This window comes from Theobroma umbraticum, unplaced genomic scaffold, assembly GCF_002168275.2.
Source record: "Theobroma umbraticum cultivar Fairchild unplaced genomic scaffold, ASM216827v3 scaffold_67.0, whole genome shotgun sequence".
In the NCBI taxonomy this organism is placed as follows: domain Eukaryota; kingdom Viridiplantae; phylum Streptophyta; class Magnoliopsida; order Malvales; family Malvaceae; genus Theobroma; species Theobroma umbraticum.
In genome coordinates, this window is record NW_018397262.1 from 7484182 (window position 1) to 7508930 (window position 24749).

The 24749-nt window shown below is 37.1% G+C and overlaps 5 protein-coding genes and 1 pseudogene across 6 annotated transcripts; 2 read left to right on the plus strand and 4 right to left on the minus strand.

Moving 5' to 3' along the window:
• Positions 1-998: 998 nt before the first annotated feature.
• LOC110419815 (uncharacterized) lies at positions 999-5241 on the plus strand. Its single transcript, XM_021432932.2, has 3 exons — positions 999-1713; positions 2415-2543; positions 3170-5241. The coding sequence occupies exons 1-3, from the start codon at positions 1300-1302 to the stop codon at positions 4739-4741; spliced, it is 2115 nt and encodes a 704-aa protein (XP_021288607.1). The 5' UTR covers positions 999-1299; the 3' UTR covers positions 4742-5241.
• Positions 5242-5739: 498 nt separating this feature from the next.
• LOC110419877 (putative disease resistance protein At1g61300) lies at positions 5740-8642 on the minus strand (annotated as a pseudogene).
• A 697-nt stretch (positions 8643-9339) lies between these two features.
• Positions 9340-12615, minus strand: LOC110419878 (esterase/lipase/thioesterase family protein). Its single transcript, XM_021433006.2, has 8 exons — positions 12084-12615; positions 11776-11904; positions 11062-11193; positions 10497-10639; positions 10297-10394; positions 10075-10169; positions 9905-9958; positions 9340-9669 (listed from the first exon to the last, which is right to left on the minus strand). The coding sequence occupies exons 1-8, from the start codon at positions 12486-12488 to the stop codon at positions 9454-9456; spliced, it is 1272 nt and encodes a 423-aa protein (XP_021288681.1). The 5' UTR covers positions 12489-12615; the 3' UTR covers positions 9340-9453.
• A 4000-nt stretch (positions 12616-16615) lies between these two features.
• On the plus strand, positions 16616-17197 carry LOC110419126 (F-box/kelch-repeat protein At1g57790-like). Its single transcript, XM_021432019.2, has one exon. The coding sequence runs from the start codon at positions 16616-16618 to the stop codon at positions 17195-17197; it is 582 nt and encodes a 193-aa protein (XP_021287694.1).
• A 426-nt stretch (positions 17198-17623) lies between these two features.
• LOC110419125 (OTU-like cysteine protease family protein) lies at positions 17624-21540 on the minus strand. Of its 2 annotated transcripts, XM_021432017.2 has the most exons (9): positions 21187-21540; positions 20489-20571; positions 20332-20377; positions 19221-19329; positions 18966-19057; positions 18821-18883; positions 18313-18431; positions 17985-18060; positions 17624-17866 (listed from the first exon to the last, which is right to left on the minus strand). In XM_021432017.2, exons 2-9 carry the CDS (start codon positions 20551-20553, stop codon positions 17810-17812), a joined length of 627 nt encoding a protein of 208 aa, XP_021287692.1. In that variant the 5' UTR covers positions 20554-20571; positions 21187-21540; the 3' UTR covers positions 17624-17809. The 2 variants fall into 2 exon arrangements, with proteins under 2 accessions (XP_021287692.1, XP_089640142.1); XM_089784016.1 differs by lacking the exons at positions 20332-20377; positions 20489-20571; positions 21187-21540 and adding an exon at positions 20070-20267.
• A 575-nt stretch (positions 21541-22115) lies between these two features.
• Positions 22116-24588, minus strand: LOC110419127 (endoribonuclease L-PSP family protein). Its single transcript, XM_021432020.2, has 6 exons — positions 24325-24588; positions 23594-23709; positions 23447-23491; positions 23265-23338; positions 23106-23155; positions 22116-22526 (listed from the first exon to the last, which is right to left on the minus strand). The coding sequence occupies exons 1-6, from the start codon at positions 24494-24496 to the stop codon at positions 22426-22428; spliced, it is 558 nt and encodes a 185-aa protein (XP_021287695.1). The 5' UTR covers positions 24497-24588; the 3' UTR covers positions 22116-22425.
• Positions 24589-24749: the final 161 nt, after the last annotated feature.

Sequence of the window (24749 nt, forward strand, 5' to 3'; positions counted from 1 at the left end):
ATTATTCGGAATGGGTCGATTCCACGTGTAATTTAACCCTAAAGCCACGTGGTATTTCCCTCGGATGCCTTGGGTGACAGGACTAAAATAATGCAAAAGAGAGAGAGTTGGATCTGTAAGAAAATTGGTGAAAGCTTGTGGACATGGATTTATCATTTTATTTTTTTGTTTTTTAATTAATTATTTATTTATTTTGTACATCAATCATCAATGTTCTTTTAAATAAGTGTTGTAACACTGTTAAGGACATAGGAAGTTGTTACATCAATCTCTATCCATTGGACCCAAAAATATTAATTTCATTTTTTAATGAGAAAATACCAAAAAAAATAAAAAATAAATTTAAAATATTAAAAAGAATATTAAATGGCTAAAAAAGATAAAAAGATTTTAAATATTTATTATTCGATGAAATTTATGTAAATTTTTTTATTGAAATTCATTGTGTTACGTTGCGGTTGCTTCCTTCCAAAATGATAATCTCAAGGCTTTTTCCTTATTCTGTTTTCATTGCTTTTTTTTTTATTTATTAGACTTGAAATTTTATAATAATTTTTTTATTCGAATTTGCACCATTCTTATTATGATGTGTATTAAAATGTACGACGTAACATTCGATTTTAATTTTTTAATATTATTTTATCACTGGACCATTATTTATTTCTTTTTAACTTTTTAATTAAACTAAACATTTATTGTTGCTTTAAGATGGAATTAGAGAACTTTTATTATAAAATCTTCTCCAAAAGCCACCCAAAAACGAGGTCGTTTGATTCCCAATTTAAAAATTATAAATCCACAACGTCTCTCTGCAAACCACCATTAATCAAGTAATCAAACCCGCTCGTGCAAGGAAGCGTCCTTGTCGCTGTTAAACGGCGTCGTATCTTATCCCAATGTTGTCGGAATACGTTGACTGGATAAACATACGGTAATACATGACCGTATTTGTATACACATCTGGGGCTGGGTACGTCCTTTTCTCCATTTCAGACAGAAGCAAATAAGATAGCATAAAAACAAACACACTCTCTCTCTCGCTCCCTCTCAATTCTCTCTCAGCTTCAGCTTTTCTTTTTCTCTTTCTATTTTTTTTTGGGTATTTTTTTTCCCTCACTATTGTTACAGCTCACTTTCACACACTTCACAGAGTTATTTACAAACATTTGTTTCTTTCCTTTTTTGGTTCTGTATTTCGGGTTGTTTTCCTTTTGCTTTATGAAGTAGCAGGAATTTTGGGTTTGTTTTCTTCTTTCTTTTGGTGGGAATGTTGATGGAAGAGGTTTGAGTTCGAGAGAGATGAAGGTGACCGGGAAAGCGAGTTTACCGCCGTCATTTTCGGGGAGGAATCCGACGGACGCGGATCTCAAGCCGACCACGACGACGACGACGAAGCGAAGGACGCGGAGCACGAGGTGGAAGCGGGTCCGAGCGCCGGCGGTGGGGAGACGGAGCAGGCCGGAGACGCCGTTGTTGAAATGGAAGATGGAGGAGAGGGAGAAAGGGGGGGAGAAAAGCGGGGGTGGAGTTGAGGAGGAGGAGAAGGAGGAGGATGGTGGTGGTGGACGGAGAGGTGGTGGTCGGGGACGACGGAGGAAAGGAGCTTCGACGGTTTCGGCTAGGAAGCTTGCAGCAGGATTGTGGCGACTGCAGCTGCCGGAGACCGTAACAACTGGTGCCGGAGAGAGGAGGAGGGATCGGTTAGGGTTCAAGGTGAGATTTTTTAACGTTTTTCATGGCCCCAAGATCTGTGCTTTTATGTTTTTTCTTCTTGTGTTCGCAGGCTTTTCGTTGTAATGAGAATGATGTTATCAAAAGTGTGATTTGGAAGGGATTAGTTTGGATATTTCTCTTGCTAAAACTGTTGCGTTCTTGCTTAAATTTGAAGCTTTAAGCTTTGATAGTGAATATAATGCTTATCTTCGTAGTGTCATCATTGTTCATTGTCTATATGATCATAAGTTTCTTCTTTTATTTTTGATTTCATGATGTTCTTAATGCCTTAGATTCTGCCCTGCATGTCCAAAAACCAAAGCTTTCACTACTTGCTAAATATAATTGATTGATATGATTTCGTACCCGAAAGTCTCTTTTTTGATGCAATTATCATGGTTGAAGTTTGTCATCATTGTGATGCTACGTTATGGTTTTATTTTTTCTAATTATGCCAGGCTTGGTTTTACTGGATTTGTAGGGCTATGGTATCTATCGGTATTTACGATTTGCTTGATTTGCAATGAATACATTTGACAATTTGTTTAAATCACTTCGAAAAGCCATGCTGCTTACTCTTGTCTTAATTGATAGTTTTGCTCTGTTGCATCTTGATTGATCAGTTGTAGTTAAGTTTATTATGAAATTTGATTTGTGATTTCGGACATTTAGAGTTCTTTACATTGTAACTTTTCCTGCAGCCTGGTAGTGATTTTATGGGTGTCCCCTTTCTTTATCATCACAAAGACAAAATTTATGGTTTGGATGCAAAGGATCCGTTGCAGATCCCTGGTTCTGTCTCTGGCACTAAGAATGGGCTCCTGCGTAAGGTATGCTGCTTTCATTAAGCTCTTTAACTGAGTCTCTTGAACTTTTCATGACCTGATCAATATGGAAAACGTTGAATTGGAATGGCATAGGAAACCGAAAACCTTTGTCATCTCACTCATGCAGCGCATGTGCCATGCTGCATGTGGGACCCTCATTTGATTGTTTCTTTAAGTGGGATTTGTTACTTTCCATTTTGATGATGTTATAAAAGAAAAAAAAAACCATTTGTTTTTAATCTTTTTGGCATTTTGAATGTTACCAAAACTGAAGGCTTAGTCCCATATAAATGCAGAAGTTAATCTAGTATTTACTGATATGAAAATTTGATCATGTGCTGGACAGATATATTATTAGTCTATAGAACTTTTAACATAATTATGGCTTATCAGAAAATTCTCGATAAATCTGGATAAACTAAAAGGGGAAAGAATAGAAATGCAGATTAGTTGCTTTTATTAGTACCACTACATGAGTCAACATGGTTTTAGACCACTTGTACTTTGCTTTAAATGCACAAAAAAACCAGGGGAGGGATGCACACTCCGTATATTGATTTCTTTATTTCCCTACCTTTTAATTGATTTCTTTACTCTTCTGATCTTAAGCTGTTTTTCTCCATTTTAAGATTGAGCCTTCAACTCAATTTTCAAACTCTGCGATGGAGGGAGCAACAAAGTGGTATCCTGTCTGCTTAAAAACAACAGATGAGGTACGGCAAATTTACAGCCACATGAAGCGTATTGACCAACAAGTAAGTGCAGTATCAATTGTTTCTGCCCTTGAAGCTGAGCTAGGGCAGGCTCGAGCCCGTATTGAGGAGCTTGAGACTGAGCGCCGGTCCTCAAAAAAGAAACTTGAGCACTTCTTGAGGAAAGTTAGCGAGGAAAGGGCTTCATGGCGGAGCAGAGAGCATGAGAAAATACGTGCATTTGTTGATGATGTCAAAGCTGACTTGAATCGAGAAAAGAAAAATCGTCAGAGACTTGAAATTGTCAATTCCAAATTGGTGAATGAGCTGGCTGCTGCGAAGTTATCAGCAAAGCAATATATGCAGGATTATGAAAAGGAAAGAAAGGCCAGAGAACTAATTGAAGAAGTATGCGATGAGCTTGCTAAGGAAATTGGAGAAGACAAGGCTGAAGTGGAAGCATTAAAGAGAGATTCCATGAAGCTTCGCGAGGAAGTTGATGAGGAAAGAAAGATGTTGCAGATGGCTGAGGTCTGGCGAGAAGAGCGTGTTCAGATGAAGCTGATTGATGCAAAGGTAGCACTTGAAGATAGGTATTCACAGATGAACAGGCTTGTAGCTGATTTGGAGACTTTTCTAAGGTCAAGAACTGGAACTCTGGATGTGAAGGACATGAGAGAAGCAGAATCCCTAAGACAGACAGCTGCATCAGTTAATGTCCAAGACATCAAGGAATTTACATATGAGCCCTCAAACCCTGATGACATTTTTGCTGTTTTTGAAGATGTAGCTTTAGCTGAAGCCAATGAAAGGGAAATCGAACCATGTGTTGCATATAGTCCTGCGAGCCACGCCTCAAAAGTTCATATGGTGAGTCCTGAAATGAACATGATAAAAAAAGACAGCATGCTGAGACATTCAAATTCGTATTTGGATCAGAATGATGAGATAGAAGAAGATGAGAGTGGGTGGGAAACTGTCAGCCATCTTGAGGATCAGGGCTCAAGTTACTCACCGGAAGGGAGTGCTGCATCTGAGAACAAGAATCATCGGGACAGCAATTTCTCGGGGAGTGGAACAGAATGGGAAGAAAATGCGTGTGGAGAAACTCCAGTCACAGAAATTAGCGAAGTATGTTCGTTGCCTGCTAGACAGTTGAAGAAGGTTTCATCCATAGCAAGACTTTGGAGGTCATGCCCAAATAATGGTGACAATTACAAGATAATTTCAGTGGAACGAACAAATGGCAGGCTTTCAAATGGAAGGATTTCTAATGGGGTTATCATATCCCCAGATCGAGGGTCAGGTAAAGGTGGGCTCAGTCCCCCAGATTTGGTGGGACAGTGGAGTTCACCTGACTCTGGTCATCCACATATAACAAGAGGGATGAAAGGGTGCATTGAATGGCCTCGTGGCGCACAGAAGAATAGTCTGAAGGCAAAACTTTTGGAGGCAAGAATGGAAAGTCAGAAGGTCCAATTGCGGCATGTTCTAAAACAGAAGATTTAGAAGTAGATGGTGAATTCCCACAGCCCAGCGTATCGTCACAGTAGCCGGATGTGCCAAACAGAAGTAGTAATGTATTTGTCAGACAGTAGGCAACTTCTGCTGCTAGTTCAAAATTGGTTAAAAGCTGAAGGGACGTGAATATGAACGCCTGATTCATCTCATGGACTTACTGATTCCTGCGAAATCTGGTACTTGCTTCTTAGCTCATGCTATGCTGAGAGTTTTGTTTCATCCCTTCTGCTGCTATATTGGGAATAATGCCCTTGATGAAACAGTTGGATCATCTCCTTTCTGTCTGTAGTTATAATCCTGCCTGGGGCCATAGTCATTTGCCTTTGTAATCGAGAAAGAAATGTATGCCACTTGTACTGTATCCCTAGGATCCGAGGATATCAAGGAAAGCAAATTCACGTTGGACTGAAATGACAATATTTTCCACTGTAATTTTTGTATTTTTGTTATAAGAGATGCCCCTCTGAATTTCTTATGGATAGAATAAAGGAGCACAATGCCTGTCCGACTGGCTTACCATCCCTGGCCAACCTGAACAGCAAATGATTCTTTGGTTTTTTTCCAATATCTATTTGATATTTAAGAGGTAGCAATAATTGACTTGAGTCACTTGGCCGTAACCATTGAACTTTGGTTTGTAATTTCAATCAGATAAAAGTGAAATTATCCCTTGCATACACTGCTGGATTCGTGTGGTTGGTAGGCTGCATTTGTCATGTCAATTGTTTCAAAAATTGAGCAGGGTATCTCAATCTCGAGCAAATAAGAGATTTTGAAAATTTTATAAGCGTTAGTGTTGCATATCTTATTAACTTTCTTAAGAAAGGGTAATGACGATGTGAGACATTCACTTATTGGATTAATTCAAAAGTTAATAGGGTATGAAACATTTCTTCCTCTGATAAAATCTTAACACTTAACAGCCAGAGATGAACTTGAAGTGACAAGAAAAATTATAATCATCTTAGAGAAGCACGTGAAGAAACAACAAGATCTTCTGCATCAGTGCAGGCACAGATCTACTTGAGTAGAATATGCTAAGAGAAAGAAATGAAAAACCTATCAAGATGACAAAATCATGGATAAAAGGATACGGAGAAGCAAGGTAGCAAGAAAACTATCAGGAATTACGAATTGATGTTGTTCTTCATCAGTTCTTACTCAGAGTCAAGGGTCTTATCTTGAAATTTGGAAGCAAAAACAAGCTTAACAGTTTCATCCTCCCACAGCAATCCATCCCACCAGCTCTTGTCTCCTTTGATTGCCTTCAAACTGTTCTTTGCACTTTTTGAATTGAATGGCAGCTCTCTCAGATTCGGGCAATTTATTGCATGGATCTCCATAAGTACAGCAAAAGGCCAAGCTAGCCAGCAGATCCACTCTAAACTTGGTAGTTCGGACAAATAAAGCTTTGTGAGATTTGAGAACAAGTCTGGGTATTCTTCAGTTGCTCCGTTGCTGAAATCTCCACAAATTACATCAGTTAACAACTTGCATCTGCTTACTAATAGAGTTTGAAGGAGCAGAGCATGGACGAGCCATGTCAAGTTCACCATGGAACACAACAGAATGTCCACAAGAGAAAGGTTGCGGAAGCATTCATGTCCTGTCATTGGCTTTGAGTTGTATTGAAATGGAGGTATATCTTCCATTCCCTCATCGTGTTCTGGATAAATGATCAACTCCTCCAAAGAATAACATCCCTTTAGTTCAAGTCTCTCTAAATGCTCCATGCTTCTAACAAGTGGAGATGGGATTTCAAGTGAGATCACACTCTTGCATCCTATTGATAATCTTCTGATGCACTTTGGAAACTCCAGGGACTCCAGTAATTTCAGGAAAGATTGAAAGAAAGACAATGTGATACTTAGTTCATTCAGGTTTTCTAGACTCCCCAACTCCTCTGCCAACATGAATTCATCCAAGCCATGAAGGGATTGATAACCTTGGTAAAAGAACATACTGAAATTTGTCAATGAGGAAAAGCTTGAGATAGCCCTTTTTGGGATCTTTGTAAGGAAATATGTGTCATCTAGGCCAAAATCTTTAGGTTCTTCAAATTCTTAATCCCAATTGGCAACTCTCCTATTGAAGTTAATGACAGATTAAGATAATGCAAATTGATCAATTCACCAATTCCTTCAGGTAACATCCTGAGTTCCTGATTCTCAGACAGGTTCAAAACTCTCAAGGCAAGCATAAGATGAAAGAATCCAGTCGGGAACATCCTCAGGAGAGTTCTCCAGACCAGCAAAGTTTGGAGATTCGGGCAAAAGGGTGTTTCACTAAGAGATGTAAAACTAGTACCCCACAGCGATGCCCTCACAGCCTCTTTCCATCTTGTCGAGCCATGAGCTTTAACTGACGTAACATGGTCTTGTACCAGGATGTTGTTGTCTTTCTTGCCGTTCTCACAAGCTAACCATAATGCTATGTCACGAATCACATCATGCTTCATAACATGTTTTGTTGAAAACCTATACCTTACCCCATCCTCCAGCAGACATGCTAACTTTAGGCTTCCAACAATGAATTCTCCCTCATTCCTCGCATCATATATATTATCAAATTTATCCAAAAACCCTTCCCCAATCCATAGTTCAATAAGTTCATTTTTCTCAATATCATGGTCTTCTGGAAATATACAACCACATAGGAAATATTTCTTGACAGTATCATCACTCAAACTATCATAACTGAACTTGAGAATGGGAAAGACATGATCTCCCATACCTGAAAACTCTGATGGATAACTCTGCAATAAGTTTATAGAATGCTTCCTCTCCTGAGGAGTTTTCCTACTTGCCATGGCTCTGGTGATAGTAATCAGAGCAAGCGGCAAACCTTTGCATTCCTGGGCAGCTAATTCGGCAAGCTTTGGTATTTCTGGATGAGAATTCAGAGCATCTTCACCTACCTTTGTTCGGAACAAGTCCAGAGCAACATCTGGTGGCAAGCATTCTACCTTTAGCCTCCTATGAGCTTCCATACGGCCACACACTTCCTCAGATTGAGTTGTAAATATTATTTTCGATCCATTAGCATTATCAGGAATGGGAACTCCCAGTTTCATGATGTCTAATCACTCCCATAGATCATCTAACAAAAGTACAAACATCTTCCTTCTCAAGACCCTGAATATTTCTGCAGCCTTGCCATCCACATTTTGATTTTCCCACACTCTATCAGGGATATTTAATTCATTCCGAATCCGTTCTTGAACTCTTTCAACCTCTGCATCTTTAGACACTAGAATCCACATCACCGGATTGAAAGAATGGCTTGTATCAAGGAAATTATCGTTAACCTTCTTTAAGAGGGTGGTCTTGCCTACACCTTCCATTCCATATATGCCAATAATTCCAACAGATGGATCTTCAATCCATCTCCAAACCTGGTCCAGCTTGGCATCTAACCCCAAGCTGATCCCTTCAGGCCTCTCATCCACCAAGTCACGAGGCTTATCCCATACCAGCACATCGAATTTAGAATCAGTGATCAGTTCAGCTAAACTTTTCAGAGTTTCACTCACTTTCTTCCCAGCCTGATTGCTTGAGCAACAATCATTGAGACAGAAGCCTCCAAGACATTTCTTTTGCACTTCTTCTTTGCCCTCTTGAATAATCTCCTCCACACTGGCTCCTAATCCTTGTACTCTTTCAAGCCAGTCAGTTACTTCATGCGTACGCTGGAACCATTCATTCTCTTCGCAGTCAAGCCTTGCTTCCACATCTTCTTTCTTTGTTCTCAGTCATTCCATTTCAAATTCTAAGGACTCAAGATTGTTCCCCAGGTCACGTATGTAATCTGCACGATTCGAAATGGAATGCCACATGATTCTGGCAAGGTCCCAGATTGGCACAACAAATGCTGCTAGCAATGCTGCCATGACTAATGGATGATATTCAACTCCAAAAAGAAAAGTAAAGAAAGATGAAGAGTTGCTGTGAAATTCTAAGGACAGTGGACTGTTTATGCCATCTCAGTTGCAGCTTTCCCGGGTTGTTTGCTTCCTTCAGTTCTTAAAAATTTTAGTCAATGATGATACTTTAAAAACTCAGGGTGAATAGTCAAAGGTTCTAAATTATTCTTTTAATATTACAGGGGCAATGATTCATGAGTTATTCTGCATACTTTTATATCAGGTACAGCTATATCAGAAGTTCAGATATCCTTTAACAATATATTGTCCGATGATGTAAATCAAGAATACCCTAGATTATATTTAAAGCTTAAGTACCAAGATGGACTTTGAACGATATATACCATTATCTTTTGATATATGAACCATAAACTATAAGAAATGATCCTCAAGGTCTACCTAATCCTATAATATATAACAAATTTTGGCATATTAGCCAGATGTAAACATATATTATCCAGGACCCTTGAGTTGATCAGCTATCAAGAAACGATTGAAAAATGATCAATCAAAGTTCATATGATCTTCCTTTTCTATTGTCAATGATTGTTTTGTTGAGATAAACCTTATTTACTTTATGCGTTAAGATTTACAAGTTACTTGCATACATGAGCAACTAGAGTCATCAACTCTTCTGTACTAAGCTCTAAGAACAATGTGAAAGTATAAAGAATCAGATGATTTCTGGATTTTTCTAATGGAACTTGATGGTATGATTGTACAGCCAAGATTAAGGGTTAAATGATACAAGAACATGTGCATACATGATCTTTGCAAACTATACTTTTGCTTGATGCAAGTCCTCTGAACCTTGCTGCACATCTTCTGCATTGCTAGAATTTTCTTGGGGTTTGGGTGCATCTTTCTGCAGATGCTCAAGGAAATCCATCACCACATTATCAGTCCAAGGAGCTCCGAAGGGAGCCTCATCACCGGCAACCCAACCCAAATGACCACCCTGGGGTGTTACTATCAACATGCAGTTTGGATTTCCCTAAAACATCAGAAAGTAGACTTCATTGATTACAGAGTTAATGGAGAGGGGAAAGTATGAAAAATATTATGAACAGCGATCGAATACAACATGGAAAGCAACATAGAAATGGGATAAACTGAATAAGTTGGCAACAGAACTATCAAAGACTTTCTGATCAGACATATATTTTCGATTTTCAAATCAATCAGCTTTAGGGTACATTGGAACAGCTCAGTGACACAATATTACATACCTTGATATCTTCACGAGGAGTTCCCTCAATTGGAGCAATCGGATCATTTGCAGCCTGCAAACCATCATAAATGAATCAAGTTTGTAAAGCAATTACAGATGCTGGAATCAATCTTTGACATAATTCTAAAATTTTTACAACCAAATCAGTAAAAGGTGTCATGTAGTTACCTGGATGCAAAGCAAAGGAATCCGAACATGTTGTATGACATGACAACTGCATGAATTTGAGTAATAGTCATCCACTGACTTGAAACCCAATGCCACTGTGTATTAGAGGAAGTCACTCTGGTTAGTTGACAAGCATGCCATCAAACAAAGCCTCAACGAATGCCTGCACGATAGGGAGAACTTAAAGGAAAGCAAAAGTACTTTGATGTATGAAACACATACCGCGTGTTATAGCTTCATCATATTCCCTGACAGTCTGGGGATTCAAACCCACTTGGACATTATATTTATCTTCTATATCTTCAAAGAGAGGAGCGTGTCTGCAGTTATAGAACAATTCTGGTTATATTGTCCTCAAAAGGATATCTTGAAGTTTTAATGTCATTCACAGTAGGAAAAAAGGGAATTCGCTGTATAATTACTTTGTGAAAATTCTACAAAGAGCTTCCCTAAGTGCTCTGTCATAGATATTGTTAAAGCCCTTACGGAGGTTTTCGTCTGCAATTACTAAATCGAAAGGGTTACACAGTGATACAGCACCAGTAAGAGCGCAGTTATTCGCCTTCTGCAAGCAAAACGTAAGAAACTTATAAATGAGCCAGAAGCCATAGACAAGCTATAAAATCTTGTTCTGTTTGATTGGCCAGTACCATATGATCAACAGACAAGAATTTGCTGAATAAAGTGACAAATTCTAAGGATAAGGGTCAGCTAAATATATGTTTTCTTGGACTGTCCCAAATCAGATTCCTTGTCACATACTTGACTGTTACAGAATCTTTGGCTCAACTTAAACTATAACAGATAACAGATAACAGAATTGCAGTGAAAGCATGTGCATTCTATGTTCTGCTTATATTTGTAATTTGTAATAGATTTAAATATACAACAGAAGAGATAGAATTTATCAAGAGAACAAAGACAGCTAAACACAATATATATTGGTGGCAGGAGAGCAAAAGGTGAAAAATAACTTAGATATCTTACCCTTCCCAAATAATTAACAAGGATATTCCCTCCTAGAGACCAACCAGCAGCATAAATATTTGCTTTGGGGTACCTGGAGGAAACATGATCTACTACATGGCACGTATCACCTGGAAATGATGCTGATTGAAGCTGCATATCAAGTTCATGCAAAAACAAAGTATGTCAGAATACTTGTATTGGCATCTCAATTCATAAGCTCAACAATTTTAGCCAATTCACATGTGAAAGTCACAGGACAAAACACTATGATGTCCATAACATGGTTCTCTTGGACAGCCATAGTTCTTTGATCTTGAAAAAGAATATATCAGTTCCATGATTGACTTCATGCAGCCATGCCAATCCCCAATTACTCTTACATTGGTTTAATGCCATCAAACCCCAGAACAAATATTCCTATTACTGAGAACATTTTTTCAAAAAAAAAAAACATTTCGGGAAAGGAGGGATTTGAATCCGGCTTTTCGAAAAAAAAGATCAGACACCAATCATTGAAGAAAATATTAACATATGTCGATTTAATACTTGCAGCTGCTACTAAATGGGGAAACCTTTCTATCTGTGACATGCAGATCAGTGCAAACCACACACCTGATCCTGAATCAAAATCAACTCCAAAGTCCAAACAAATGTCTCAATTTTCAACCTCAAAATTGATATAAAAATCCAAAATTTTCTTGAAATTAGAAAAATATAGCAGTAGCGCAGTACCTGAGGAGTTGTAACAGGGCTATCACCACAACCCCGGCTATTGAAGACCACAACCCTCCAACCTTTGCTCCTAGCTTTCACCAACATATGCTTTACATATGAATCTTGACTTCCTCCTGTTAACCCTGGCTGCAAATTCAGAACCAATCAACTTTTTTCACCAAACAAACAAAAGGGTATCAAACTAAACCTTTTTAAATTTGATTCCTTCCCCTCCTTTCATCAAATTAAGCAAAAGGGTATGTGAAAAAAAAAATAGCACATATTCATAATTATAAGTACTCTGGAGAGAAGAGATATATACAAACCAGTAAAATGAGAATGGGAGCGTCAGCAGGCAAGCTGCGGTGGTCGTCGCTGGCCCAATCCAAGGCTATGGTGCCAGCATCTTTAGTCCGGAGGCACTCACGGCGGTACCTGACGTGGGGGACTTTACGGAAAAAGGCTGCGAAGATGGTCTCAATATGGCGGTTCCAACCAACGATCGGAAAAGGCTTGTAAGGAAGGTGAAGGCTCTTGAAAGCTGGGAGAAAACGATCAACCGCTCCTCCACTGATTTCCAGTGTAGGGTGGTGGTCTGGCATTGCTGTGGTTGTCACGGCGGTGGCACTGACGCGGACTGTGGTGATCGGTGAACGTTGGTGGCGGAGTGGGGTGATTGTTGGTGGTGGTAACGGTGCTTTGGAGGTCAGAGACAAGGGAGCTCTTGCCATTTTAGGGGGGCAGTGTAGATTTTTTTAGTCTTTGAACGTTAGTTTCTAGTTTTCTGGCAAGAAGTGAAAAACCTGTGGCTGTTAAGACATGACACAGATTTTGTCTTAGATTCCATTTACATCTACTTTTGTTTCCCATTGGAGCTTTCTTATACTTGAGTGGTGAGAAACGATGGAAATCACTGATGACATGATTCAGCAAGGGACCATTTTTGCCACGTTTTCCTGGCATGGGGGAGTTGAGACTTGGGACACGAAAATGACTTAAACGAGGGGACCTAAGCCTAAGTGCAGAGAGACGCAAGGCTAGGAAAGAGAACCAGTCCATGGTCCATTGTCTACGTGCCGACTCTTTCCTCCAAGGAAATGGACCAATCAAGACTTTTATTTTCATGAATTCCTCGTGAAAAATTAAAAACACAAACCCTTCTGTTATTTTTGGACTTTCGTTTGACAATGAAACAAAAAAAGCTTGAAGCCTTAGGCTTCTTAACCTCATGTATTTTTGATAGGGTTCTAAGTGGAAAAGAACTCTACATCTTTGAAAGAGGGACTTCCATTAACGTAGGTTGAGATTAGTCTAATTAACATTGGCAGGTACTAAAACTGATTTTTAGACAAGTAATTAACACTCAACCTTCAATATCATACGAAGATTGTAAAGACCACTCTTAAATTTCCATGTTTTAGCAAAAGAAACAAAATTAAGACAGTGACATAGTCATAAAAACTCTATGTTTTAGAAAATGGTTTATGTAACAATTCAAGTTTAAGTATCACTTGCTCAACAATTTTCAAACCTCACCCTCAAAAGTTTAAAGTTCAAATTGTTAATAGTGATTAATTGAAAATTTTTATATAGAGATTGACAATCATATTCACATTCAATGTAAGATGAAGTATCACAGTTTGTGGTAGAATTTCAAGGTAAAATCCACTGGATATTGTTTGGGTTTGGAAGGTTTGAGTGCAACGAAGAACTTAACTGTATATCTTCATAGACAAAAAAACAAAAAAGAGAAATTGATAGAATTTTCATTGATCTAAAACTTGGCCCATATCCTCATTATTGAGTATTGAAATATTCATTAATTTATAGGCCAAAGCCCAACTTCACATCCCATTTTGTCCCCTGACCTATCAAGAAATCCAATCCAACTTTTCCAGAAATAGAACGTATAGCCTGGGGTCTTTTGGACCCATCCATGAAAATATTAATCTAAACATTTTATAACGACACCAAGCATATTTCATATTTCATGTCCATGGTGAGGAGTTCTCTTTTCTTTTATCAACACAAAAGATAACCTAATTATGAATTATTACTGGATGAAAACATCTCTATATTGGGATGGTAATAAGTACCTTATAACAAAATACATGTAGACATCTAACCCAATTATATAAAATTAATATATTTTATATTTGAGTTTGAGATGAATTCAGATAGTAAATAATAATTTTATTATTTATATTGAATTCGGGTAAGATTGGATTTATTTAATATATTTGAATAATAAAGTTATAAAATTATTAATTATATTTAAATAATATTATATTACAAAGAATATAATTACTATGACATTTATAGTTAAATTTTACTTGTAAGAAAAAAAATTAAGTCATGATTAACAATTAGTAACCATCATTAATCTGATTAGGTTAGTTCAATATTTTGTGTCAAACGGATTTAACTCATTATATAAATACACCCCTAGGGTTCATAGTATTGAACAATTCCTTCGTAACACCGTTCTTGCGACCCCTCCAATGGCAGCTAAGAAACGGCAAAATGGTCGCCCATGGCCGCCAGCACCCAGTCCGTATCCTTGGCTTGTTTACTCGCATGGCAGAAACTGAGTCCCAAACCTTTTGCACCATAACAGAACCCAACGAGAGTCACCTCAGCAGAATACCAGGGTTGGAAGGTAAAGTGTTTAGGACTTCATGTCTTGGCTGGTGTCTTTTTTCTAGCACTTGTGGCTGCCGGTTCTTTCTTTGGAACCCCACGACACTGCAGAAAATAAAGCTACCATTACTGAGGTTCGAAGGAAGCATTCACCACTGCACTTTCTCCTCCTCTCCAAGTGACCCCAATTGCATGATCTTACTCTCGGCGAACGATGTTCCTCTGATCATAGTCCTTCAGCTTCGAGACGAACAATGGACTGAGATAAATTATGAGGAGGAGGTGGAGAAGTGTTTAAAAGAGAGTGGAGAGCTGGTTCAGCAGGGTGATCAGACATAAAACCCACTTCACATTATTGGCTGCAGTGGTCATTTATATGCCCAAACATCCTCATCAGTAAGGTTATTATTAGTCGAGAAGCTTAAACCTGAAGGTATAGTCATGACATTGTTACATTGTCGGGTTCCCATGGACCTTACTGGTATGATACGCTTTGAACGGTTCTTGCTTGAATTTCCAGGCAAAATCTACTGTATATTGTTGGGATTTGGAGAATATGGAGTTATGAGGCAAGGGAAAGCAGTTGTTGCTATTAAGGTTCACAGGATAAATCCATCCGAGCAGATTTGGGAAAAAGTTAAACATGTTCCGGATCTTATATCTTCTTTCTAAACTATCCAAATTATGCCTTTTGTTGTCACACAATCAAGTCAGAAATCTATGAGGATGGCATATATTTTCCTTCAGATAAACTTTTGTACTCATATAATATTAGAGATACAACACTATCGCATTCTCATCCTTTGCCAAATATACAATCATCATATTCATTATTCTGGATTATACCTGATCGAAGGTAAATATTAAACTTGATATATATATATATATATAAAAATTATTTGAAGTCAGTTGCTAATGGTCCTTGATATATCTTTAGGGATAATACTTGTGCATTGTTGTAGGCCTTTGCTTTTGTAATTGGAGATACTTTCCAATGATATATCTGTCTAGTTTTTTCATTAATTCTACTTATAGAATCAATGTCATTTTCAGATCAAGTACTGAAGCCGAGGAGCAAGCCAAGATCAGATGCATTATGGCACAAGAGGAATATACAAGATTGCAAGTCGAAGAGGGAGAAAGCAGTGTGGTAGTGGAGAAAGGTGGCAATGTAGAAAGAAAATATTTTGATTTTCCATTAGATAATGCTCCTAAGATTGCTGGGGGTCTCACTTTAGTTGATTACTTCCACTTGCGCGCTACTTGTACAATGTTTCGATCAGTATCCCCTCCTGTTGATTGGAAGAAGAAGGCCTTGGAAGGGTTGGAGCCCCCTCCATTATCCCCATGGCTTCTTTTCTTTGAGAAAGATGGTTGACCCAAGACATGGGGACAAGTATCTAATAAACTTACCTCCATATCAAACTCTGTAAGGGTAAGTAAAATCAATTCAGACCAATTACTCACTCAAACCAAATGTAATTTGAGTAAAACAATTTGTTCTAATTAGTCCATTAAATCAATTGATTCAAAATATTTGGTCCAATTGATTTTTTGGTCGGTTTTTAATTTATACATAAAAATTACTATAACTTATAATAGACTTTATTTATATGATTACACTTAATAACTTTATTAGTTATCATTTTAGATTTTATAACATATTATTTATAATTAATTATTATTTATACAAGTTTTGGTATAAAACAGTTGAACCTATAATTTGTATCATTAATTATATATATAATAAAGTAATATATTACAAATACATATATTTAATTTATACATAAGCATTATTACAACTTATAATAAACTTTATGTATATGATTACACTTAATAAGTTTATTAGCTATCACCTTAGATGTTATAATATATTGTTTATAATGAGTTATTATTTATACAAACTTTGATATAAAACATTATAACGTATAAGTTATATCATTAATTATATATATATATAATTATTGATGAAGTTTATAAATTTTAATATTATAATTTACCAAAAAATAGTGATAAAATTTTAATCCATTGATTCAAAATCAGATCAATCAAACTAATTCTATGTTTAGTCGATTTAATTTTTGTTATATATTTAGTTGATTTTGATTGATTTTTTAAAAATAATTGATTCATTTAATCTTTAAGTATGATGATTGCTCACCTCTAAAACTCTGAGATTTGCTATTCCAAGAACGAGTGGCTGCTAAAGTCTGAGACTATGGATTCTACATTCCTGTTTAATCCGTTCACTGGAAAAATTGTCCCGTTTCCAAGTCATTTTCAGTATCGGTCAACTGCTTACATGGGCTTTTCTTGCAATCCAACTTCTTCAGATTGTTTCGTTGTTGCCATTGAAAAGTACCATCCAAAGATTCGACTATGCTTCAATCGTCTAGGGACCCAAGAATGGTCGTATGCTGAATTCCTTGATGAGACCGTCTTTTGTGAAAAAAGCCCAGTGTTCTATCAGGAAGCATTCTATTGTTTGGGACATGGTGTAAATCTTGAAGTTTTACAGTTTACATTTGGTGGGATCACTTGGGAAGTTCTTCCCAATCCTACAAGACCTTGCTCCTACCACCAAAACTTTCTGGTGGAATGTGATGGGGAGCTTTTGCCCGTGTTTGTTGGTGCATTTGGAGAAGGGGTTTACGTTTTCAAGCTGAATCTCTCTTCAATGGAATGGATCGAGGTCAAAAGTTTGGGAAATTTTATGATTTATATCAGTGGTTCTTCTTCTCTTGCTGCAATGGCAACAACCCCTGGTATGGAGAACAAAATCTACTTCCCCATATTCTGAGGCCAAAGTGGTCACAGCATTGTGTTCTATTCTCTCGAAACAAACAAATTTCATTCATGCAAATTTCATTCATGCGAGAGTGGGGATGCAGAAGTAGATTTCTATGGTACTAGAGAACAATTGTGAGCCGGCTGGATTGAACCTAATCGGTGCTGAACCTTAAAGTTTTCATTGCTATATTGTTGAAGGTTTTTTTTTTCTTTTTTTATAATAGGATTTGAATCTTGCTCTTTAAGCATAGGGATAATGCACCAATCAATGAGCCAAATGCTCGGGTGCTGCTATATTTTTGAAGTTTAGTCATTAGGCATGGAGATAAGAAAACTAGATATTCCATGAATGTAAGGATCTAAGTTCAAGTGTTCTTATTCTTTGTTTTATCTTATCTTTGGTGTTCTATTGTGTGTGCGTGTATAGGACATTCCATAAGAAAACAGTAAACATTTTCATTTGGCATGAACCGTTCCCCAGCTAAATTGGCCAACCTTATTGGTTTTTCAAGAATCCAATGAGATAACTATCAACCAAATGATAAAAGTTCAATGACTTAGGTAAAAAAGAGCTCACTAAGTCAAATGTATCTCCCATTTTTCTTGCCCAAACCTTTTTCTGTCATCTATATTCTTGAAAGTTCACATGGCCTGTTGCTTGTGCATGCTCCATAGCCTCCTAAACATTCAAATCGAATTTACTTATGTAAGCAGCATGATATTTAAGAAATGGTCAAGCTGGATAAAAGCATAGAGAAAATCTGAAGCTAGCATGAGCTATAGAAATGAAAACAGACCTTCTGGCCGACCACTCCAATTTGGCATACGCCACAACGCAAAGTGAAGTTGGCGGTGTCAGTGTAGCTCCTCTTCCTATAAAGTAAGCAGATGAAATTACTCGAAGTCAGTCGAGATCAAATGTTCATTGCTGAGCCAGGAAATATTGGAGCAAACTATTATTGCAAAAGAAAGAAAGAATAAAACTGAAGAGGCTAAGCGCCTGCAGAATTCTTGGTCATCTGACTAAAGTTTTACATCCTCGGTAGAGATCAATTAAAAACATCAAAGCTCTAATATAAGCACTGTCTGTATAAACCGATATAATATAAAATCTTAAAATGATACCTTTGTTGATCCTTGACCAGATTAAGTGCAAGGCCTTCAACTGGCCCAATAGTTCTATTCCTCTGTACAGCAAAGATAGTTTGATCAAACTCCTCCGGAGCACCCTCAAATGGGGACATCTATTGATACAGCCACCAAAAACCAAAAGAACATAAGAATAGATGGGAGAACGGTAGCAAGAATTAATAAAGGATGAAAACATCAGGGAAGGAAAATAAATACACCATGCATCTACATTGCCAATTAATAGTAATTATTTCTCACAGATTCATTTAAAGTTGGCTTTATAACAATTTACTGTGTAAGCTCACAAAAATGGAAAATGACATGAATATAATAATGTTATTTCAATTATTCTTGATTGGAAATAACAAATGCAAGAGTAACACGTTTATCGTTTTAAAACTCCTAGCATGCAGTTGCTAATGCATTATTAGAGATAATATAATTTTAAGGGCAACAATAAGAACAGGCGCAACAACAATGAATTGGTCAGGAAGTAACATACAGCCAAAGCATCATAGTGGAGACCATCATAGATCAGCATGACTCTTTCAGAGTAGTTCTTATCCTGTCATGAAAAGCCATAACAAAAGGGGAAAGTAAGCATCAATAATGACAAGATGATAGCGATAAATGCACACAGTTCTAACCTGACCGTACAAATCACATCTGGCAGTCTGGATATCATATGCTGCAATTTCCCTGCCATAGTAATCTGCTAATATTGAAAGCTCAATGGCACCTTCAAAACAGAACATAAAATAATGAGGTCAGCAGGATCATTAATTAATTAACCAGAAGAATGTCCTAGCAATATATTCTGATAGAATGGATAACTAGAGGAATGACCATTACAGTGATCCATTATAGTCCTGTGGCACAGAAGAGAAAAAAGTTCAACAAACCTCCCCACTTGTCCGAGTCGAGAATCCATGAACAATACTCTGCATTCGGCTTCGCAAGAAATGCCTCAGAATATTTTGTAGGATCACTTGCCACTGTCGCAGCTATAACCTTCAAAAAGTCATCAATCACACCCGGTTAATTGAATAAAATAGCATTTGGAAAAAGAAAGGATCAATGGCCTTATATCAACAATTTATTTTTGCACATAGATTTCCTTGAAATTAAAATAAGTTGATCTTTTCAATCTACTTTGGAAATACAGATGCTTGCAACTTTTTGATAATAACGTTGAACAGTTAAGTATATCATATTTCCAAAAGATGCATCAGAGATTAAAGTAATAATACAGTGTGCTAAATATAGCTAAGCATGAACTTCTTAATCAGTAATAGCAAGCAATTACTAGAAGCTTTACTAATAGTTAAAAAATCCAAGTAAGCTGAATGATATAGTAATACAAATGAACACAATCAGCAAATAGCCAATGATTTGCATTCTGTTTCAAATTTCACAGAGAGAGAAAGAGAGAGTAAAGGATAAGCTCTTTACTGTGACAACATGGCGACAATAAAGGGGATCGATAAAATGTTGGACAACTTTCTCTTTGACCCTGATTCAATTCCAAATTTTCTCCTGACCAAGGGTTGTAGTACGATTTGAGTTACTGACTTAAATAGTGAATGACTTGTTCCAGAAAACTTTAAAGGCTTAAGTTATACTATAATGGTATAGATACCTAGTTCAGAAATCGTTACTAGTCCACCATACTGGAAAACCGTTAATCTTACATTCATTGATTATGTTACTATAAAGATCACAAACAATAGAAATGGACCAAGAAGACTGACATTTTTCTGACAAGTATATACTTTTGAGAACCTATTTATAAGACTTCCTATTTTGTCCTGATTAAAGATCTTCCTCGCTTGATCCCAATGCGTTCTGCTACATGTCAAAATGTAAATGCTAGACCAGACTAGTTGCCATAACGGTGCATTTGACATTTCAATTTTGATCTGCGATGACCATGCAACAATCCAATAACGAGATTTCAAGAATGACACAAACCAAGTGTATTGACAATATCCATGAGATAATATAGATAAGAACCTGTCTCAGCTCTGGGGCTTTTTCTTGGTCATGGTCCATGACGTACCTATAAACGAAGAAACAAAGAAAAATGATATAAAAATAAACAATTATCACTCCAATCAAACTAATCGCCATTAAAATGGAAAGATCATAATCTTGTAGTTTATCAGCTTACCCAACTGCATTAAAAAGGCAACTGTTGTCCGAGGGGATGACCCTTCTAACGATAATACCTTCCATGATCGATAACGTATGCACCTGAAAAAACAAACACAAAATTATCTTGTACCATTCATATGAATACATAATTCCACTCCTAACAAAATATCATAGATTCCAGAAAACCGTTAAACAGACTAGAGCAGATGAAACAGAGAACAGAAGATTGGTCAAGAATTAAAGCACCAGTTGATAACTAATAATTTAAACTAATATAATTCCATTGAATTATCGTAAGCAAATTAGCCAAAATCTATGATAACAACATACATATAAAGCATCAACATATGAAAATAAAGATTATAACATGTAGAGGAAAGAAAGAAACCGCACGAACACAGCAAAAGAATCAAGATTTTGAACCATAAAACATGTAAGAATTCAACCAAAGACAAGAGATACTACCAACAAAATCTAAAACCTCCCCAAGAACAAGAAAGGAACCAAATTCAGAACTATATAACCCAGGAAGCGATTCAAAAAATACCCAAGAACAGAATTTCACAAACAAATGTCCCCAGATCTAGAATTAGCACCAAAATAAATTCAGAATGAAGAAATTTATAAGATAACAAAAGCACCACACAAAAACTTAATATATACGTGTATAAAATTTAAAGAAAAATGAGATATTTAAACAAAGAGAAATCTTACAGTTCTTAGTTGGTGAGGAAAAAGAAAGGATTTTTCTGTTCTTTTAATTTGGTGTTATGGGTAAAGTGAGAAGCTTTTTGATGTTCTCACTTAACGCGGGCACCAAATGTTATAACTTACTGTATTAGATGCTCTTCTCTTCTGTCTTGTCTACCTTGGTCCCACCTTTTTTTGTGGGAAAAATCTAATCTTTGGCTTAAATTTGAAAAAAAATTTTATTCTGACATAATGCTGAATTAGGTAAGCTAGTTAAGTAAGGAAGGTATTAAATTGGATTATCTTTATATTAAATAGGAGCAGTTGCACTTAACAAAACATATTAATGAATATGACTTTTGATTTTCACTTTTTCATGTGATATCTTATGATTTTTCTCTTGTAAAAAATTAAACTGTTAAGCACACGATGTTGTATACTAACGGTTAGTTTTAATTTCACATGAAAATTGAATAAAGGAGTGATATCAACTAGGTGATAGATACCTGATGCTGCTGAGTTTATGAATTCACTTTTGCCCAATATCAAGAAATTTCAGTTCTTTCAGCGGGCCTAGTTACCCCATTGACAATCTTACCATGAAGGCTTGAACTCTTGTTTTGCTAATCTCTGTCCCAACTATACCCAGTCTTAGCCCACCCTTGCTCTTAGCCCACCTGGGCTACCGGCTCAGGGGGCACCCCATTCAGCAAGAGAAACTTGCATTTGTTTGACATGGATAAACTGGCTGGATATGGGAGGTATCCTATTTACTGCTGATTGGAAGGTATGGTGTTAAGCAGTAAGTGCGGATCATCAACAGGCATTGCAATGAAGGGAAACCAGGGTGGGTGTTGGTGTTGAGTAGAGGCTACCATACGCAGCACTCGATCTCCTAAATCCAAGAACTGCGATTGACTGCTCTGGCTCAACACGGACCACACACAAATTCATGACAGTTCATAACATCAGCTTCAAACATTATTAAGCCCAAAATCACTTTCAAGTTTACTTGCTGTAGCCGTTATACAAGAATTGTTTGTTTCTGCCAAATGGGATCATTAACTGCAATTATATAACTGCATCAGTACCCGTACTTTCATACAGCTACAGCTGAACTAGCCCTTTTTCGCCTTTCAAGTCTTAGAGTTCACTAAGGCAATTAGTATTGACAGCCAAATTCAAAATCAGAAATCATTAAACTCTAAAAGCTCATATTCCTCCCTTAATAACTTCAACTCTTTCAGCACAAACTCCCTTTCATCATGCCTTGAGTGCAGCAATGCATTCGATTTCAATCTTGGCATCCAATGGCAATGCTGCTACCTGATATGTTGAACGAGCTGGAGCAGGTGAAGGAAAGTCTGCAACACAAACCATTTAGGGGACTGAATTAAAATGCTAGTTTCTACATATGGTAGTCAAGTTAGCTATGAAGGAGAAAAATTCAGAAGAAAAGTATGATGCATATTCTTTTAGTCCACAATTTTGACAATTCACGAGTTTATAGGAGGGCCTCATCAATCTGACAACTCCATTCCACACTCAATTTTTGGATTCTATTTCAATAAAATGTTCAGATTAACACATGACAGCAGTAAAAGTTATTAGGGACAACTAGAATTTTCAGACAGACACACTGAATAGCATCTGTTATTTATCTTGCCTGCAAAACAAGCTCGTTGAGTGTAATGCCAAATGTATCTGATGTTAATTCACAGGTTAAGTCTACTCCACGATATTAACTCGAATACCAAGTTATACGATAGATTTGCATGCCCTCTAAACTTCCTTATTACAATTTATGTTCATGTTTTCTTTCATCAATTTTCTCAATGCAGTGCAAATAACATGAGCTTTAAGACAAACTGGTGAAACCATATACATCCCAAAAGCAATTGCTGGATATAAAACAGATTTTAACTTAATGCTGTTACACTCACATTTAGCATAGATCTCATTTACTTTCTTGAAGTCTTTCAAGTCAGCCAGCCTGCATGAAGGAAACAATGCGAAAAATAAAGATCTAATCCATTTCAGACTATCAAGCCCCCATCAAAGCAACAAGGAAAATGGCAGACAAAAGTGAAAAAGAACAGTACATAATTGTTGTCTTAACCACAGAGGAATAGTCAGCACCACTGGCTTTCAGAATTTCTCCCATATTTTTTAGTACCTGTAGATTTGCATAGAATTGTCAATTACCAACATGTGTTCAGCTCCAAAGTTGGAGAGTTAAAATAGCACATTTACAGAATCATTAGTTCACATTTTAGTAGGCTACCTGCTCCGTTTGATCCTGTACACTATCTGAGATGAACTTGCCAGTCTGGAATAGAAAACCAATAGACATGTTCAGTACCTTGTGTATTATAACATAAAATCCGACAACCTTAAACTGTCAAGCATCTTCAATGAACATGTCACAAACCTCTGGAATAAGACCAAGAACACCAGAGACAAAGAGAAGATTATTGGCCTTAATTGCCTGAGAATATGGTCCCAGTGCTGCTGGAGCTTTGTCAGTTGCCACAGCCTCCTTTATCCCTGAAATCAAGACATAGTCATAAACCTTAGGCATTGAATCAAACCAAGACCTGAATAAGAAAAGAAGAAACGTGATAATGAAACAAAGATTGGTCCAAAGTCCTAATCTATGATCAATTCACAAACATCATTATCTTACAATTCCATATACTTAGCCCCTAAGTCTCATAATGCAGTTAATAGATTCGACATTTACTCGTACACTGCCAAACTATGACAGCATTGTTGCTCCTAAACCATTTAAATAAACTCCATGTGGCATTTTACAACAGGAAACAACAAAATTCTGGGTACGAAAGATTTTACTTCCAAGCACAACAAAGTTCCTAAAATAGCAGAAAATCAAATATAAATCCCTGAAATTCTGTTTCAAAAATGCCTGCCAATCAAAATATCAATTAACTTCATAACTTCAAGCACAAAAACTCCATATCCTTCCTCTTTCCCTTCCACATACACTTGATTGAATTTGAAAGTAACATTTCAAGGATTCAATTGAAACCAACAGTCAAGTCCAAACAAATTCACACATGAACAACCATTTTCAACAACAACCCATAAAAAAAACAGTAAAAAGAACCATTTATTTTACTGATAGTCATTTTTGCTTTTTACCAGGTGAAGTGGAGAGGCTTAAGCAAGCAAAAGGAAAGCCTTTTCTGGAGGAAGATCGCCAAAGGGAAGATCCAGCTACAACTCCCCCAGCTGCGGCTAATGGAGAGCGCGTGCGTAGGACGCCCAAATCGACGTTCGGAGCATGGATTGACCTTAAACTACACCAAGCCATCTCACACTTTGTCCCTCTGTCTCTGACTATTTCTTTGTCACCGTTTCTTTGTCTTTGGTCTTATGGTTTTGTGTACTATAGGTGCAGTAAACCGAACTGAGGTAAGTTCCCTGGGAATATTCCTGTTTTCTCTGTCAATGTTTACTAGATTGCCCTTCGGTTCGTCAAGCCTAGCCTGTTCATATTTGTTGGCCCATGCATGGTGAAACTTTGGGCTTGGATGGGCATGGTAAAAATCTTCTCCCAAATCTTA